The 19,220-nt window shown below is 32.2% G+C and overlaps 1 protein-coding gene across 1 annotated transcript; it reads right to left on the reverse strand.

The window, feature by feature from the left end:
- Positions 1–9,661: 9,661 nt before the first annotated feature.
- On the reverse strand, positions 9,662–12,313 carry LOC139893413 (mitochondrial metalloendopeptidase OMA1-like). Its single transcript, XM_071876579.1, has 3 exons — positions 11,390–12,313; positions 10,935–11,083; positions 9,662–10,206 (listed from the first exon to the last, which is right to left on the reverse strand). The coding sequence occupies exons 1-3, from the start codon at positions 12,311–12,313 to the stop codon at positions 9,954–9,956; spliced, it is 1,326 nt and encodes a 441-aa protein (XP_071732680.1). The 3' UTR covers positions 9,662–9,953.
- Between the last annotated feature and the right edge of the window lie 6,907 nt (positions 12,314–19,220).

Genomic DNA, 19,220 nt, shown 5'->3' on the forward strand with positions numbered 1-19,220 from the left:
TCCCGGAATGGAAATGGGAAAACATTACCATGGATTTCATCACTAAATTGCCAATGACTGCAAGTGGTTTTGATACTATTTGGGTAATAGTTGATCGTCTCACCAAATCAGCACACTTCCTGCCAATAAGAGAAGATGACAAGATGGAGAAGTTAGCACGACTGTATTTGAAGGAAGTCGTCTCCAGACATGGAATACCAATCTCTATTATCTCTGATAGGGATGGCAGATTTATTTCAAGATTCTGGCAGACATTACAGCAAGCATTGGGAACTCGTCTAGACATGAGTACTGCCTATCATCCACAAACTGATGGGCAGAGCGAAAGGACGATACAAATGCTTGAAGACATGCTACGAGCTTGTGTTATTGATTTCGGAAACAGTTGGGATCGACATCTACCGTTAGCAGAATTTTCCTACAACAACAGCTATCATTCAAGCATTGAGATGGCGCCGTTTGAAGCACTTTATGGTAGAAAGTACAGGTCTCCGATTTGTTGGAGTGAAGTGGGGGATAGACAGATTACGGGTCCGGAGATAATACAAGAAACTACGGAGAAAATCATCCAAATTCAACAAAGATTGAAAACCGCCCAAAGTCGACAAAAGTGCTACGCGGACAGTAATAGAAAAGATATAGAGTTTGAAATTGGAGAAATGGTCATGCTTAAGGTTTCACCTTGGAAAGGCATTGTTCGATTTGGTAAACGGGGAAAACTAAATCCAAGGTACATTGGACCATTCAAGATTATAGATCGTGTCGGACCAGTAGCTTACCGACTTGAGTTACCTCAACAACTCGCGGCTGTACATAACACTTTCCACGTCTCAAATTTGAAGAAATGTTTTGCTAAAGAAGATCTCACTATTCCGTTAGATGAAATCCAAATCAACGAAAAACTTCAATTCATCGAAGAACCCGTCGAAATAATGGATCGTGAGGTTAAAATACTTAAGCAAAACAAGATACCAATTGTTAAGGTTCAATGGAATGCTCGTAGAGGGCCCGAGTTCACCTGGGAGCATGAAGATCAGATGAAGAAGAAATACCCGCATCTATTTCCAGAAGATACGTCAACATCTCTAATTGCTTAAAATTTCGGGACGAAATTTATTTAATGGGTAGGTACTGTAGTGACCCGAACTTTTCCATGTTTATATATATATATATATATATATATATATATATATATATATATATATATATATATATATATATATATATATATATATATATATATATATATATATATATATATATATATATATATATATATATATATATATTAAATGAAATTGTTATTTACATGATTAAGTGTTTCCAACATGTTAAGCAATCAAACTTGTTAAGACTTGATTAATTGAAATAGGTTTCATATAGACAATTGACCACCCAAGTTGACCGGTGATTCACGAACGTTAAAACTTGTAAAAACTATACGATGACATATATATGGTTATATATATAGTTAACATGATTTTATTATAAGTATGTATCTCATTAGGTATTTTAACAATGAGTTATATACATAAAAAATGAGACTATTAATTTAAGAAACTCGAAAACGATATATATAACGATTATCGTTATAACAACGTCTTACTAGGTACATATGAATCATATTAAGATATTGATACACTTGGTTAATTATGTTAAATGATAAGTAAATATATTATTAAGTGTATTAATAATGAAATACATATGTTAAAATAAGACTACTAACTTAATGATTTCGAAACGAGACATATATGTAACGATTATCGTTGTAACAACATTTAACTGTATATATATCATACTAAGATATATTATATATCATAATATCATGATAATATAACAATTTAACATCTCATTTGTTATAATAAACAATGGGTTAACAACATTCAACAAGATCGTTAACCTAAAGGTTTCAAAACAACATTTACATGTAACGACTAACGATGACTTAACGACTCAGTTAAAATGTATATACATGTAGTGTTTTAATATGTATTCATACACTTTTGAAAGACTTCAAGACACTTATCAAAATACTTCTACTTAACAAAAATGCTTACAATTACATCCTCGTTCAGTTTCATCAACAATTCTACTCGTATGCACCCGTATTCATACTCGTACAATACACAGCTTTTAGATGTATGTACTATTGGTATATACACTCTAATGATCAGATCTTAGCAGCCCATGTGAGTCACCTAACACATGTGGGAACCATCATTTGGCAACTAGCATGAAATATCTCATAAAATTACAAAAATATGAGTAATCATTCATGACTTATTTACATGAAAACAAAATTACATATCCTTTATATCTAATCCATACACCAACGACCAAAAACACCTACAAACACTTTCATTCTTCAATTTTCTTCATCTAATTGATCTCTCTCAAGTTCTATCTTCAAGTTCTAAGTGTTCTTCGTATATTCTACAAGTTCTAGTTACATAAAATCAAGAATACTTTCAAGTTTGCTAGCTCACTTCCAATCTTGTAAGGTGATCATCCAACCTCAAGAAATCTTTGTTTCTTACAGTAGTTTATCATTCTAATACAAGGTAATAATCATATTCAAACTTTGGTTCAATTTCTATAACTATAACAATCTTATTTCAAGTGATGATCTTACTTGAACTTGTTTTCGTGTCATGATTCTGCTTCAAGAACTTTCAAGCCATCCAAGGATCCTTTGAAGCTAGATCTATTTTTCTCATTTCCAGTAGGTTTATCCAAGGAACTTGAGGTAGTAATGATGTTCATAACATCATTCAATTCATACATATAAAGCTATCTTATTCGAAGGTTTAAACTTGTAATCACTAGAACATAGTTTAGTTAATTCTAAACTTGTTCGCAAATAAAAGTTAATCCTTCTAACTTGACTTTTAAAATCAACTAAACACATGTTCTATATCTATATGATATGCTAACTTAATGATTTAAAACCTGGAAACACGAAAAACACCGTAAAATCGGATTTACGCCGTCGTAGTAACACCGCGGGCTGTTTTGGGTTAGTTAATTAAAAACTATGATAAACTTTGATTTAAAAGTTTTTATTCTGGGAAAATGATTTTTATTATGAACATGAAACTATATCCAAAAATTATGGTTAAACTCAAAGTGGAAGTATGTTTTCTAAAATGGTCATCTAGACGTCGTTCTTTCGACTGAAATGACTACCTTTACAAAAACGACTTGTAACTTATTTTTCAGACTATAAACCTATACTTTTTCTGTTTGGATTCATAAAATAGAGTTCAATATGAAACCATAGCAATTTGATTCACTCAAAACGGATTTAAAATGAAGAAGTTATGGGTAAAACAAGATTGGATAATTTTTCTCATTTTAGCTACGTGAAAATTGGTAACAAATCTATTCCAACCATAACTTAATCAACTTGTATTGTATATTATGTAATCTTGAGATACCATAGACACGTATAGAATGTTTCGACCTATCATGTCGACACATCTATATATATTTCGGAACAACCATAGACACTCTATATGTGAATGTTGGAGTTAGCTATACAGGGTTGAGGTTGATTCCAAAATATATATAGTTTGAGTTGTGATCAATACTGAGATACGTATACACTGGGTCGTGGATTGATTCAAGATAATATTTATCGATTTATTTCTGTACATCTAACTGTGGACAACTAGTTGTAGGTTACTAACGAGGACAGCTGACTTAATAAACTTAAAACATCAAAATATATTAAAAGTGTTGTAAATATATTTTGAACATACTTTGATATATATGTATATATTGTTATAGGTTCGTGAATCAACCAGTGGCCAAGTCTTACTTCCCGACAAAGTAAAAATCTGTGAAAGTGAGTTATAGTCCCACTTTTAAAATCTAATATTTTTGGGATGAGAATACATGCAGGTTTTATAAATGATTTACAAAATAGACACAAGTACGTGAAACTACATTCTATGGTTGAATTATCGAAATCGAATATGCCCCTTTTTATTAAGTCTGGTAATCTAAGAATTAGGGAACAGACACCCTAATTGACGCGAATCCTAAAGATAGATCTATTGGGCCTAACAAACCCCATCCAAAGTACCGGATGCTTTAGTACTTCGAAATTTATATCATATCCGAAGGGTGTCCCGGAATGATGGGGATATTCTTATATATGCATCTTGTTAATGTCGGTTACCAGGTGTTCACCATATGAATGATTTTTATCTCTATGTATGGGATGTGTATTGAAATATGAAATCTTGTGGTCTATTATTATGATTTGATATATATAGGTTAAACCTATAACTCACCAACATTTTTGTTGACGTTTTAAGCATGTTTATTCTCAGGTGATTATTAAGAGCTTCCGCTGTCGCATACTTAAATAAGGACGAGATTTGGAGTCCATGCTTGTATGATATTGTGTAAAAACTGCATTCAAGAAACTTATTTTGTTGTAACATATTTGTATTGTAAACCATTATGTAATGGTCGTGTGTAAACAGGATATTTTAGATTACCATTATTTGATAATCTACGTAAAGCTTTTTAAACCTTTATTGATGAAATAAAGGTTATGGTTTGTTTTAAAATGAATGCAGTCTTTGAAAAACGTCTCATATAGAGGTCAAAACCTCGCAACGAAATCAATTAATATGGAACGTTTTTAATCAATAAGAACGGGACATTTCAAATCAGATGAAGAAAATTGAAGAATGAAAGTGTTTGTAGGTGTTTTTGGTCGTTGGTATATGGATTAGATATAAAGGATGTGTAATTTTGTTTACATGTAAATAAGTCATGAATGATTACTAATATTTTTGTAATTTTATGAGATATTTCATGCTAGTTGCCAAATGATGGTTCCCACATGTGTTAGGTGACTCACATGGGCTGCTAAGAGCTGATCATTGGAGTGTATATACCAATAGTACATACATCTAAAAGCTGTGTATTGTACGAGTACGAATACGGGTGCATACGAGTAGAATTGTTGATGAAACTGAACGAGGTTGTAATTGTAAGCATTTTTTGTTAAGTAGAAGTATTTTGATAAGTGTATTGAAGTCTTTCAAAAGTGTATGAATACATATTAAAACACTACATGTATATACATTTTAACTGAGTCGTTAGATCATCGTTAGTCGTTACATGTAAATGTTGTTTTGAAGCCTTTAGGTTAACGATCCTATTAATTGTTGTTAACCCATTGTTTATTATATCAAATGAGATGTTAAATTATTATATTATCATGATATTATGATGTATTAATATATCTTAATATGATATATATACAATTAAATGTCGTTACAACGATAATCGTTACATATATGCCTCGTTTCGAAATCCTTAAGTTAGTAGTCTTGTTTTTACATATGTAGTTCATTGTTAATATACTTAATGATATGTTTACTTATCATAATACCATGTTAACTATATATATATATATATATATATATATATATATATATATATATATATATATATATATATATATATATATATATCCATATATATAACATCATATAGTTTTTACAAGTTTTAACGTTCGTGAATCACCGGTCAACTTGGGTGGTCAATTGTCTATATGAATTCTATTTCACTTAATCAAGTCTTAACAAGTTTGATTGCTTAACATGTTGGAAACCCTTAAGCATATAAATATCAATTTTATTTAATATATATAAAAATGGAAAAGTTCGGGTCACTATAGGTTGGGTGACGTATTAACATTCCAAAATGGTCTAAACTTTCTTAAGCATAATAGAATACATGGTTTACCATATCCGAGAGACGTGATGTGTTTCAATGCTTTCGTTAATGATTGGTCTTAAAAGATAGTTAGGCCCTTTTAAAAAGAGTTCAACCATAAAGAACACCATGGCTAAGTCAAGCTGACTTCCATGAACACGTTCGGTTATTCTAACGGTCCAATCCTTTATGTGTCTAAACAAACAGTTCCTTTATATGCTTGGTGACTACACTAGCATGGTCTAAGACCGACAATGTACTAAGGGTCTAGTCAGATGTTTCACTACGAAAGAGTCCTCAGTCAGAATCCAAAGCTTGAAAGACTTACTAAAACCGGTGTGCCTCAGTCGATCTTACGTTGTATCCGATAGACTTCTCTTACCAAGGGGTGACACAGATAGTGTACTCTGAATCGGGGTTCGCGAATTCCCAATAACAGAGCCTATAACTAAGTTCTATTAGTTGGAAAAGCGATTGAGTTTAAAGCATAATCGGAGAGCATTTCAACAGCATACACAAACCATAATATTATTTCGGCATTATAACTGCTTACATCATAGCATACACTAAAGGTAACTACTCGCTAATCATGGCAACAATATCATAAAACATTATATAAGATAAGGGATAGAAGTACCTGTAGATTAAACGAGTTCTGAATACATAAATGACAACTTCAAGACTCCAGACCTCTCCTAATACAATCTTCAGCGTTCTTCTCCGGGTACTAGGTTTCTCGCACGGAGTCGAAGGCCTTGAAAGTATGACTAATATTCTACAAGAGAGAGAAAGAAGTGAATTGAAGTGTGTGTTGGAATGAATGACAAAGACCCTTTAAATAGACAAAAATTTTGCTTGCAAACGGCTGGCAAGCAGTTTGGCAGGCCGTTTGCCAGCAAGGTTTTTCTTGGGGCCGTTTGCTGGACCGTTTGGCAGGCCTTTTGCCATACTGGCAAGCCGTATGTTAAGCCGTATGGCAAGCCGTATGGCAGGCCATTTTTAGTGTCTGGTCAGCCTTGATTCACTGGATCGTAACTTGATTTCTTGTCTTTCACCGTTTTCGCTCTAGAATCTTCGTTTTAGCTCTGATTCTCTTGATTATTTTTGCACCGTCTTCGTAATTACTTGTTCTTCAATTTTAACCGACGAAGTGGGTATTTTACCGCCAAAGCTCGAATCTTTCTTATTTTTGGGCCTTAATACCGGGGTGAAAACGTGACTTTTTAGCCGATATCATAACCTAGATTTTCAGTCCAATTCATCTTCATCCATGACGACTATCAAAAAGGTATATCTAATTCTGTTATGCTTTTTTTAGGTTCTATTATTTTGATCAGGAATGGCGGTGGTGATGATGATGATTAAGTTGCACGGATGAAGGCAACTGTTGAGGCTATTCAAACTAAGGATAAGGTGATTTTGTAATTTCTATATACACAATTGATTCTATGTTCTCCTTCTTTCTGGAATAGCGAAATCATATTTTGTCCTAAGTTCTTAAATTTTTTGGTATAAACTAATTGAATCCATCTCAATGAAAAGGGAAGAAGCTTTCCCTTTTCAAGATTTACACAAAAGTTCCTATTTTTTTAAAATTTTATGTAACTTCAATTCAGTTTAGATTATATAGTTTGTGTGTTGGTTAATATTGTAATGTATATAAACTATATAATGTATATTAGTTTTGCTTGTCAAAGGTGTGAATTGGAGTACTTTGTTAAAGGACATAAATTAACTTGCAATCCCTATAATCGATCATCAATCGTTAAAGATTGAGATATGAAAATTACAGTATGTGTTTTCTCTCTCAACCTACTACTTATTCACTTTTTATGTTCTTGCTGAATCTATTTTCTATAGTATTGAGTTCTGGATTGGTTTTATACAGTGGTATTGAAGAAGACTGATGATCCGAATCAACGTATAACATCTAATTCATTCTGCAATAGCATTTTATGCAACGGCTTTGTTTTAAATAATAGAGAGGAAGTTTAAACTTTTATTGTAATTAATGTCAATCGGAATTTAATCATGTTATATTTTCAGCAATTCAGATCATTATGTTGTGAAGAATGAGTTCCCTGTACATATGTGGGTCCTGATGAGCAACATGCAGAACTACAACCTGGCCTGATGGTGTCTTAGAACAGCAATCATCTAACAATTTTTAGATTTGTACAAGAAGTAGTGAAATGAGGTACTCGACTTTTTATGTTCTAACAAATTTAGAAAATGGTTCCAGAAAGTAGGATTTGTTGTGATTAACTTAGCTATCAAAAATGTCGTCTCTATTTCAATATGTTTAAAACAGGAGTCCATCAGGATCCACTGCTGTTCAGAGAGATATTACAGGTGCACTAACCTTTTTTTTCATTATTGGAAGATTTCCATTTAGTATTTTAGCTTGGGAATGGATGCAAATAAGCATGTTGAACAACATGTCAAAATTGGTAACATTTAGCATGGGTCAAGGAGTATCACGGGAATCCATTTCACTATTTTTGTTCAGTAACTACACAATTCTATTTGATATTTTTGAAACCATTCCATTTAACAGTTTAAACCTACCTATATATAAATTATAGACATATGTGTAACATAAATTTTCTAATCAGCTTACATGTATATATAGTATAGTATATTTGTATCTATTATATTATATAGATAATATATGCCTTGTGAATTTGTAGCTTATTGAAACTCTCGAATTTATGCTAATAAACTGATGTTAATTAAGAACGGGAGACCTGATGACTTTAGATAAATAAGTAAATATTTGGAGCTTATGACAGGTTGATATAATTGACAAAATGAGCTCATTTTTTGAAGTTTTGGTTCATATCTACGTTTGGTATGAGGAGTTTGAGGATTGAGAGGGGGCACTAATATACTAAAACTGGATGAGGTTCTCTTCTCAAGTAATTTTTTCTTGTGTACTCGCTTATTTTCATAAAACTGGTTATTATTTCAGATTGGGCATGCATGCTGCAGAGAATTGTTCTTATTTCATATCTATGCTCATTGACTTGATAAGCCACATGTTTGGTGATACATTACGTTCCTAATTTGAACATTGATATATTCATATAGATGAACTTGAATCACATTTGTGCGTTTATACTTATTGACATATTAGGGGTGGAAATGGGCGCGTCAAGGATGTTTGCTATAAATCATGATTTCATTTTTTAAAGAGGAAATGACAAACACATTAACTACCTTGCAGGTACATGATCATGAAGAGGTGCGTTTATGGATTCATTACGAACGTCAAAAATATTAATTATTGTGGTAACTTAGGCAAGTTTCTGTGTAAAATTGTGCATGATGATGTAGAGAATTTGCACCTTTAAGTCGAAGAATCAAATTGCTGGTACACGAGTTACTCTTGTAGATCATTGTCAAGCAAAAATTATGAATTGTTGACTTTGACGAGTCAACGCAGTTTTACTCAAAGTTGAGAATGCAGTTCCGCTTGAATTGTAGCTTGTGCTCATTAACAAAAATGTAGCATTGGCTTCTAAGGTGAAGAAATGAAGAAAAGAACTATCTAACGAACAATCTCACAACAACCGAAGACGGACTAAATGAATTTAGCATTTATATGTATTTAATACCTAAAACATATAATTAAACTGTTTTGTTTAAACAAACCCGTGGTTTCACGGGTCATTTCACTAGTTTATATTTATATGCCCTCCGCTGGTTGCAATGGGAAAACGTAAATGATGCACCGTGCATCTTTAATTCATTTCTGGATTCAAAAAAATGTCTATTAGTGGTTAACTTCTAACTCACTCTAATTAGATATCTCAAATTTTCAACTTGTTACTCGTTACTCACAATTCAATACATCATCTAGTAACTACGAAACTTTGAAAATAAAAAAATAAAAAAATAAAAACAAAACGAAAAATGGCTAGAAAAATGATTATAGTGTGACCTGAACCTACCAATTAGCTTACAATGGTTAACCAATAAAGCTAAAACTAACTTACTCAACTCAACATGTTGTAATAAATATATTTAAACTATACTAAATACGAGTATATTATATTATAATTATACTACTAATACTAATATCTCGGAAATTGGGGGGCCCTTCTGCCCCAAAGAAGCTTCGCCCGATGTTTACCGGGACCCAAAACTATTTGCGCTGTACCATGGTGTATGTGGTAATAACGATTTTGGTGTAAATATCACTTGTCAATTTGTCATAAGATAAACCCATCAACCTTTTGTCCAGCTTTGGCTGCATGATAAAAAGACACTGCTTCTTGCATCACTTTAGCTTCAGAAAGCAATTTACTTCTCTTTTTTCCGGATGGATGGGTAGAAAGGTAATTTTGCAAAGCAGAATCCCCAGCTATTTTACCCAACTTCTCAAATACTTTTGGTGCAACACGAGGATCATATCCAGCTGAAGCCATTAGCAACAGCCCAATGTAATCAGCTTCAATCTCCATTCTAGAAAAATACATTTTTCATATAATTAAGATGAACCACTTCTTTAAAAAAAAAAAAGTTAGTCACCTATTCAAATAATTCGTTTGTTATGCATTTTGAACCACGTATATATGAAATACTCCAATATTTGGTATAAACAAAAGCTACCTACAAGGCTACAACAGCACTCCGTATTTAAAGTATCAGCACATGTTTTCTAGGTAAAAAAATTAGTACGGAGTATGATTTTCAAGATTTATGGTATAGGCCACCACTGGTTAACCAGAAAATAATTATAGGACCCAATATATTTTCAGGATTTGCGATTTTATTGTATGTGCCATTAGGATATTAGAAATTAGTATCCTTTAAGTTTTGATCCTGGATTCGCACCGTTTAAAGCAAAGTACAATCTTCCAAAAGTTTATTCACTACTCAGTCGACTTTCATAAACGGGTATACAGATAAGATATTCCGTGTTCAGGGTACTCTTTGAAAAGGGAGTATTTTCGCTCAGATGTACGCAGTCTAACTGGGCTATTCCGTGACCGTTTCTGTATTTATTCCATGGCCACCCCAAAATACGCTTATAGTGAGATTTGAACCCAAAAATATGCATCCCTGGCCACCCCGTCCACTAAGAAAACACTCTTATATATGCAATAGACACCAAATGACAATTAAACAACCAAAGAATGCCAAGTATGCAACACGAGTTTAACATATTATAATAATGACTTATAGCATACCGTCGAGAAAAAGGAAGATCAAGTAGAAGTTTTGACATGAGATTGACAAGATCTGTCTCATAATACTGTAATAGAATTATCTTCCCGATAGTAAACCAGATGTTCTTTGTAAACTGCTCAGCTGAATGTCTAGCCACCGCATGTGCAACCTACAACATATTCATATTTAGCTGAAATACATACAAACACATAAAAGCCTTGTTTATTAGCTGCGTTAAATTCCCCAAAATAACTATAATCTACATCCTCTTAGTAATAACAATAAGCAAATAAGTAACTTAAGATGTAGCATTATGCCACCAACCCAAAAAGATTCAATCAACATAAACTACAAAACCTTAATGCACAAAAAAGGGAGTATATATGAATGGCCCAAGTTAAGATAAATAAACACATACAAATTCAGAAACACAAACCAATCTTAAAAGCAACTCATCAACAAACTAAACATATACCTCGTGCGCAATTATCGTAGCAATCTCTTCGTTCGTGGTAAAATGCTTCAACAACCCCGAAAACACAACAATCTTCCCACCAGGCAAACAAAACGCATTTACTTCTTTATCATTCACCACCAAAACTTCCCATTCCAACCCCTCTAAATGCGTAGTATCCGACTTTACCCCTTCTTTTTCCCCCTTTTTCATACTTTGATCAACCCACGTATCATCGAGAACTTCATCTTTCCCAATACACAAATCTCCTGCATTAGTCTCTTCCGGAAATTCAATCGCCGCTTTCTCCCCTTTACTCTCCAATGCGGGCCCACCTTCTGACGCATAATTCAAATCCGTCCATACTTGCTCTTTTTTCAATCCTCGTTTCAACGCCTCAATGATATCTTTAGTAATCATTCTAACCCTAACGCTATCCGGATGCGTTTCAGGCACTATTTTTCGTTTATAGCTATCTTTTATTTTCTTAAACTCGGACTCACCGATCTTTTTCTCCACATTTATCGTCATTATAATGAGATGTTTTCTTTTAGTATACGGTATCGTTTCAACAGTACCAAAAATTACAGTATAACCAATTCCTGATCCTACTAATACTGCTATCAAAACATTTCTAGGGTTATCAAACCATCTTTTAAAGTCCCTATGATTATAATGCTTATTTTGTCTCGAAGCAACGGAATAATTTCTGTAACTACTTCCAAAAAACCTAAAAGTTGAGTTCGTGTTACCAATTACAGCTGAAAATGAAGAATTTTTAGGAACCCTAGAAACTGCGTAATTTGAAAACTTACTGATTTGATGATGGTTGTGGTTGATAATTGACGGTGGATTTCGAATTAGGGTTTTCGGAGCTGTGATTTTGGAGGCGAAGCAACGGGATATTGCATTAAACCCTAATTTTAATATTCTATACGACGCCATTTTTTAGGTTGCAGAAAAAAATAAATAAATATAGAGAAATAGCAGTTCAAGGAAAAAAAAAAAAGATAAATTGTTGTACAAGAAATAAAAAAGGGGAAATTATTTTGAAAATTTCTAATGATTTAGGGCTGTCTTTAAGCCATTCAAACATGCATCAAACAATTGTACATTCAATATAACTACCCACTTCTTGCAGAAAACTACCTCCATGTACTACTTATTTATGCATATATTTATTTCTTAATGACAACCCTTAGGGTTGTCATTAGAAAAGTTCAATTATTTTACAAGAAATATAAGGAAGGTTGATTTTGTTTCTGGAGAGGGTCCCACAAAATTTAGCGCCACGTTGTTTCTTTGAACTAGTTTTGACTTTTATTAATTACTTAATACAGTAAATATATTTAATATTTAAAAATTTAAATAATTTGATTTTGTTTTGCAAATTTCAAATAATACAATTAAAAAAGATAAAATTGCTATTTTCGTCCCCGTGTTTATTATCTTTTTCTCAAACCATTCTTGTTTTCACATTTATGCAAAATACATCCTTAATTGATGAAATTAGCCCCATTTTCGTCCCTCCTATTACCTCCGTTAAACAGCACCGTTAATGTAAACCACATGCTACGTTCATTCTTTGCCCACTTTGCATGAATGAAGTCGAATCGGTCGACCATTTTTTAACTCAGTGTGTGCGGGTCATGGAGCTTTGGTCTCTCATCTTCAAATGGTGGAACATAAACGTGTCTCTTTTGTCTCCCTTATCGCTCTAGGAAATTTTCGACGACTCATCTTACTTCTTGGCACAAAATAATGTAGGGAAAGACATTTGGCAAGGTGCAAAATGGGCATGTAGCTATCATATTTGGAGGGCAAGAAACGATTTAGTTTTCAAAAATACTCCTTGGAAAGCGGCTACAATCCTTACAAACATCCAAGCTTCAAGTTTCGGGTGGTTCTCCAAGAGATTGAAGAAATCAAATATCATGTGGCATTAATGGCTTATCAACCCGGCTTCTTCCTTTTCGACATCAAATATTAGATCCGGAATAGGCTAATTTTCTTCTCGTCCCAGACATATTCTATGTTTTTAGTTAAAGAAGTTTTTGGCTCTAGCATAGGATTTGTCGTTGTTGAGGTTTAGTTTCGTTACGGTTTTGTTTGTTTTCATTGTACTTTGTATTCTCTCGGTTTTTAATATTATGCTTGCTTTCCAAAAAAAAAAAAACCACATGCTAGCCACGTGACAATAAATCCCAAATTAAATACCAAATAAACGATTCAAAACCCTAATTCATCTTCTTCTTCGTTCGTTCTACGGACCAAAAAATCCAAAATTGAAAACACGATCCAATGGATGTGTATTGTGTGTGTGTGTGTGGTAATTTTCTGTTATTCGCAAGTCTTCTACATCAAGAATCCAGGTCATAGATTCTATTGATGTGCTCGAAAGGTTTGTTCGTTAATTTTAATGTTAATTCCACTAACAGAGACACGATTAATTGACATGTAAACTAATAATGATACAGGAAGGAAAGGATTGCGGCTTTATTGGATGGGTGGATCCTCCTATTGAAGATGTTTTACTAGAAAAAGATGCCGAATTGCTAAAATGGAAGAAATTTGTGTTTTTTTAGCTGGTTTTGTTTCTTTTATTATTGGTATTTCAATTAGATTGTAGGTTAATTGTAATTGTAATTTGATAGTTTGAGCAATGATGTAACTCAATATTATGAGTTTGTTATCGAAATAAAAATTCTTGTTGTTCATTGATTTACCTTTTGTATCTGACTATTGTTATTGGTATTTCAATTGTGTATTGAGCAATGATTTTTTGTGTTTTGATCAATGATATATTGACTGCAGACCATTACACTTGTGACTGCATTTAGTGTAAAAACCAAATGAGTGCAGACCAACACACTTGTGTAGACTGCATACATTTGTGAGTGCATAAAGTGTAATAACCAAATGAATGTAGGCCATTACACTTATGTAGACTGCATACACTTGTGACTGCAGACCATTACACTTGATCAATGATACATACACTTGTGACTGCAGAGGTTGACTGTTTTGCACAATGAGTGTAATAACCAAAGATATAAAACTGCATAGATAGACCTAATGAGTGTAATAACCAGAGTTCTGTTTTATACGCAATAAAACTGCATATCTTAGGGTTTTGAATGCATAGATGAGTGTTATAAAACTGCATAGATAGACCAAGGTTGACCAAAACAAAGTGAACTAAATGAGTGTAATAAGTAAGGTAGACTGTTTTATATGCATAGATAGATCACTGCTTTGAATTCTCTTTACAAAACTGCATAGATAGGGTTTTGATTGTTTTACACAAAGTGACCTAATGAGTGTAATAACTAAGGTTGACCAAGGTTGACTTACACAATCTTATAAAACTGCAATTTTGTCAAATAAAAAGCAATTGACAAAATATAAAGCAATTAACCTAATAAAAAGCAAAATGAGTGTTATACATTTGACCAAGGTTGACTAATTGCAATTAACCAAATATAAAGCATTCCATTACAAATCCAACAAGTCAAATTAAAAATGTAAACAAGATCCATCAAAGAACATATCCAAAAGACAACAACAACAACAACAACAACAACAACAAAAAAAAAAAAATTCAACCATTACAAATAACTTAAACTGTTCAAAACATTTAACCATTGCAAAAGACTTTAACAAGATCAAGCACCTTTACTCAATCTATAGCTTGACTTCCACCACCTTGAGTTCCACCACCTTGAGTTCCAACAGATTGACTAGTACTTGCACCATCTTTTTTTTTTCTTTGGCTTTCCACAACCCCTTGAGTTATGACCCAGTTGACCATACTTTTTATAAGTTTTGTTTGTTCCAGCTCGTGTTAACTTTCCCTTGTTGACCATGGGCTACACTTGATCACTTGCACTCTTTTTTCTTTTATTATTTACAATTGGCTGCTGAACTTCATTTGCACTTTTTGTTCTTTTCTTTTTGGGCCTTCCAACTTGTTTTTTATGATGTGGAGGTAGAAGTATAGTAGGACACTCACTCATTAGCCATGTCATAGATCCACTTATAGGTTCCACCTTGAATGAATATGAAATGTCCTGTTCATATCGATTATAAACGTTTCATATTAATTGATTTCGTTGCGAGGTTTGACCTCTATATGAGACATTTTTCAAAGACTGCATTCATTTTATTTAAAAACAAACCATAACCTTTATTTTATCAATAAAGGTTCAAAAACCATAACGTAGATTATCAAGTAATGATAATCTAAAAGATAACGTTTTACACATTAATATTACATATTGGTTTACAACAATATTACACATCGATTTAAATCTCCGAATGCAGTTTTTAAACAATATATTACAAGCATGCTAACTCCAATTCTTGTCCTTAAATTAGCATGCAACAGCGGAAGCTCTTAATAATCACCTGAGAATAAACATGCTTAAAAGTCAACAAAAATGTTTGTGAGTTATAGGTTTAACCTATATATTTATCAAATCGTAATAATAGACCACAAGATTTCCATTTCCATTTTTCAATAACATGCGAACTGCATAAAAACCATTCATATGTTGAACACCTAGTAACCGACATTAACAAAATGCATATAGAATATCCCGAAAATAGAAATCCATCTGTATTAATAACTCGAAGTACTAAAGCATACTATTTTCCAGTATGGGGGTAGTTAGTGCCCGTAGATCTACCTTTAGGATTCGCGTCAATTAGGGTGTCTGTTCCCTAATTCTTAGGTTACCAAGCTAAAAGGTGATATTCGGTATTCATAATCCAACATAGAATGTAATTTCAAGTACTTGTGTCTATTTTGTAAAACATTTACAAAACTGCATGTATTCTCATCCCAAAATATTAGATAGTAAAAAATGGGACTATAACTCACTTTCACAGATTATCACTTCGTCGAAAAATTACACTTGGCCACTGGTCGATTCACGAACCTATAACAAATATGTATGTATGTATGTATGTATGTATGTATGTATGTATGTATGTATATATATATATATATATATATATATATATATATATATATATATATATATATCAAAGTATGATTGAAATATAATTATACCATATTTTATTATGTTTTAACGATTTAAGTTTGTTAAGTTGATAGTCTAACGTTTGTAGTCCACAAATAATTGTCCACAGTTAGTAGTACAGAAATAAAACAATATATATTATCTCGAATCAATCCACGACCCAGTGCATACAAGTCTCAGACTCGATCACAACTCAAAGTATATATAATATTTTAGAATCAACCTCAACCTTGTATAGCTAACTCGATCATTACCGCATATAGAGTGTCTATGGTTGTTCCAAATAATATATATAGATGACGTCAATATGATATGTCAAAACATTGCATACGTGTCTATGGTCTATCGAGGTTACATAATATGTTAGAGTACATGTATAATACAATATAAGTTAGTTAAGTTATGGTTAGTATAGATTTCTTACAAATTTCACGTAGCTACAACAAGAAAAATTATCCAATTTTGTTTTACCCATAACTTCTTCGTTTTAAATCCGTTTTGAGTGATTAAAGCCGCCATGGTTTCATAATGAACTGAAATTTATGAAACTAAACAGAAAAATATAAGTTTATAGTCGAAAATACAGGTTACAAGTCAATTTTGTAAGAGGTAGTCATTTCAGTCGAAAGAACGACGTCTTGATGACCATTTTGAAAAACATACTTTCACTTTGAGTTTAACCATGATTTTTGGATATAGCTTCATGTTCATAAGAAAAATCATTTTCCCAGAAGGACAACTTTTAAATCAAAGTTTATCATAGTTTTTAATTATCTAACCCAAAACAGCCCCCGGTTTCACTACGACGGCGTATGTCCGGTTTTACGGTGTTCTTCATGTTTCCAGGTTTTAAATCATTAAGTTAGCATATCATATAGATATAGAACATATGTTTAGTTGATTTTAAAAGTTAAGTTAGAAGGATTAACTTTGTTTGCGAACAAGTTTAGAATTAACTAAACTATGTTCTAGTAATTACAAGTTATAATCTTCGAATAAGATAGTTTTATATATATGACTCAAATGATGTTATGAACACCATTACTACCTCAAGTATAGTAGGTAAACCTAATGGAAGTAACAATAAATGTTCTAGAGCTTCAAAGGATCTTGGATGGCTTGGAAGTTCTTGAAGTAGAATCATGACACAAAAACAAGTTCAAGTAAGATTTTCTACTCGAATTAAGATAGTTATACTTATAGAAATTGAATCAAAGTTTGAATATGAGTATTACCTTGAATTAGAATGATAACCTAGTATAAGTAACAAAGGTTTCTTGATCTTAGATGATTACTTAGAATGGATTAGAAAGTTTGGAAGTATACTTGCAAACTTGAAAGTATTCTTGATTTTATGAAACTAGAACTAATAGAATTTATGAAGAACACTTAGAACTTGAAGATAGAACTTGAGAGAGATAAATTAGATGAAGAAAATTGAAGAATGAAAGTGTTTGTAGATGTTTTTGGTCATGGATAATGGATGGGATTTAAAGGAAATTCTAGTTTGTATTTTAGTTTAATAATTCATGATATAAAACATGTAACTTGTTTTCTAGTTAGATATTTGGTATTAGATGACAAATCTTTGAGTCCTACATGTTATTAATCATTTAGGGCTGCTAAGGAGCTGATTATTGAGATGTATATACCAATAGTATATACATCTAGAAGCTGTGTATTGTACGAGTACGAATACGGGTGCATACGAGTAGAATTGTTGATGAAAATGAATGAGAATGTAATTGTAAGAATTTTTGATAAGTAGAAGTACTTTGATATGTGTCTTGAAGTCTTTCAAAAGTGTACTAATATAACTTAATACACTACATGTATATACATTTTAACTGAGTCGTTAAGTCATCGTTAGTCGTTACATGAAAGTGTTGTTTTGAAACCTTTAAGTTAACGATCTCATTTAATGTTGTTAACCCAATGTTTATTATATCTAGTGAGATGTAAAATTATCATTATCATGATATTATGATGTATGAATATATCTTAATATGATATATATACATTAAAATGTCGTTACAACGATAATCGTTACATATATGCCTCGTTTTGCAATTCTTAAGTTAGTAGTCTTGTTTTTCATATGTAGTTCATTGTTAACATAATTAATGATGTATATAATTATCATCTTATCATGTTAAATATAGTTTAACAATATCTTAATATGATACATATGTATTTAGTAAGACGTTGTTATAACGATAATCGTTATGTATATCGTTTCGAGCTTCATAATTCAATAATCTCATTTTTTTTTTTTTATGTATATCACACATTGTTAATATACTTAGTGAGATACTTACTTATCATAATCTCATGTTAACCATATATATGTCCATATATATATCATCATGTCATTTTTACAAGTTTTAACATTCGTGAATCGCCGGTCAACTTGGGTGGTCAATTGTCTACATAAAACTCATTTCAATTAATCAAGTCTCAACAAGTTTGATTGCTTAACACGTTGGAAATATTTATTCATGTAAATATTAATCTCATATAATATATAATCATGGAAAAGTTCGGGTCACTACAGTACCTACCCGTTAAATAAATTTTGTCCCTAAATTTTAAACAGTTGGAGGAGTTGACGCGTCATCTGGAAATAAGTGTGGGTATTTCTTATTCATCTGATCTTCACACTCCTAGGTGAACTCAGGTCCTCTACGAGCATTCCATCGAACCTTAACGATTGGTATTTTTTTTTGTTTAAGTCCTTTAACCTTACGATCCATTATCTCGACAGGTTCTTCAATGAATTGAAGTTTTTCATTGATTTGAATTTCGTC

This window comes from Rutidosis leptorrhynchoides, chromosome 2, assembly GCF_046630445.1.
Source record: "Rutidosis leptorrhynchoides isolate AG116_Rl617_1_P2 chromosome 2, CSIRO_AGI_Rlap_v1, whole genome shotgun sequence".
Lineage (NCBI taxonomy): Eukaryota > Viridiplantae > Streptophyta > Magnoliopsida > Asterales > Asteraceae > Rutidosis > Rutidosis leptorrhynchoides.

What these genes read in the sequence shown, in the direction of transcription:
- LOC139893413 (XM_071876579.1), bottom strand. Translation starts at nt 12,313, where the DNA reads ATGGCGTCGTATAGAATATTAAAATTAGGGTTTAATGCAATATCCCGT. An exon ending in CTACGATAATTGCGCACGAG is followed by an intron (nt 11,084 to 11,389) that starts GTATATGTTTAG and finishes AATATGTTGTAG; the next exon opens with GTTGCACATGCGGTGGCTAG. An exon ending in GATCTTCCTTTTTCTCGACG is followed by an intron (nt 10,207 to 10,934) that starts GTATGCTATAAG and finishes GTATTTTTCTAG; the next exon opens with AATGGAGATTGAAGCTGATT.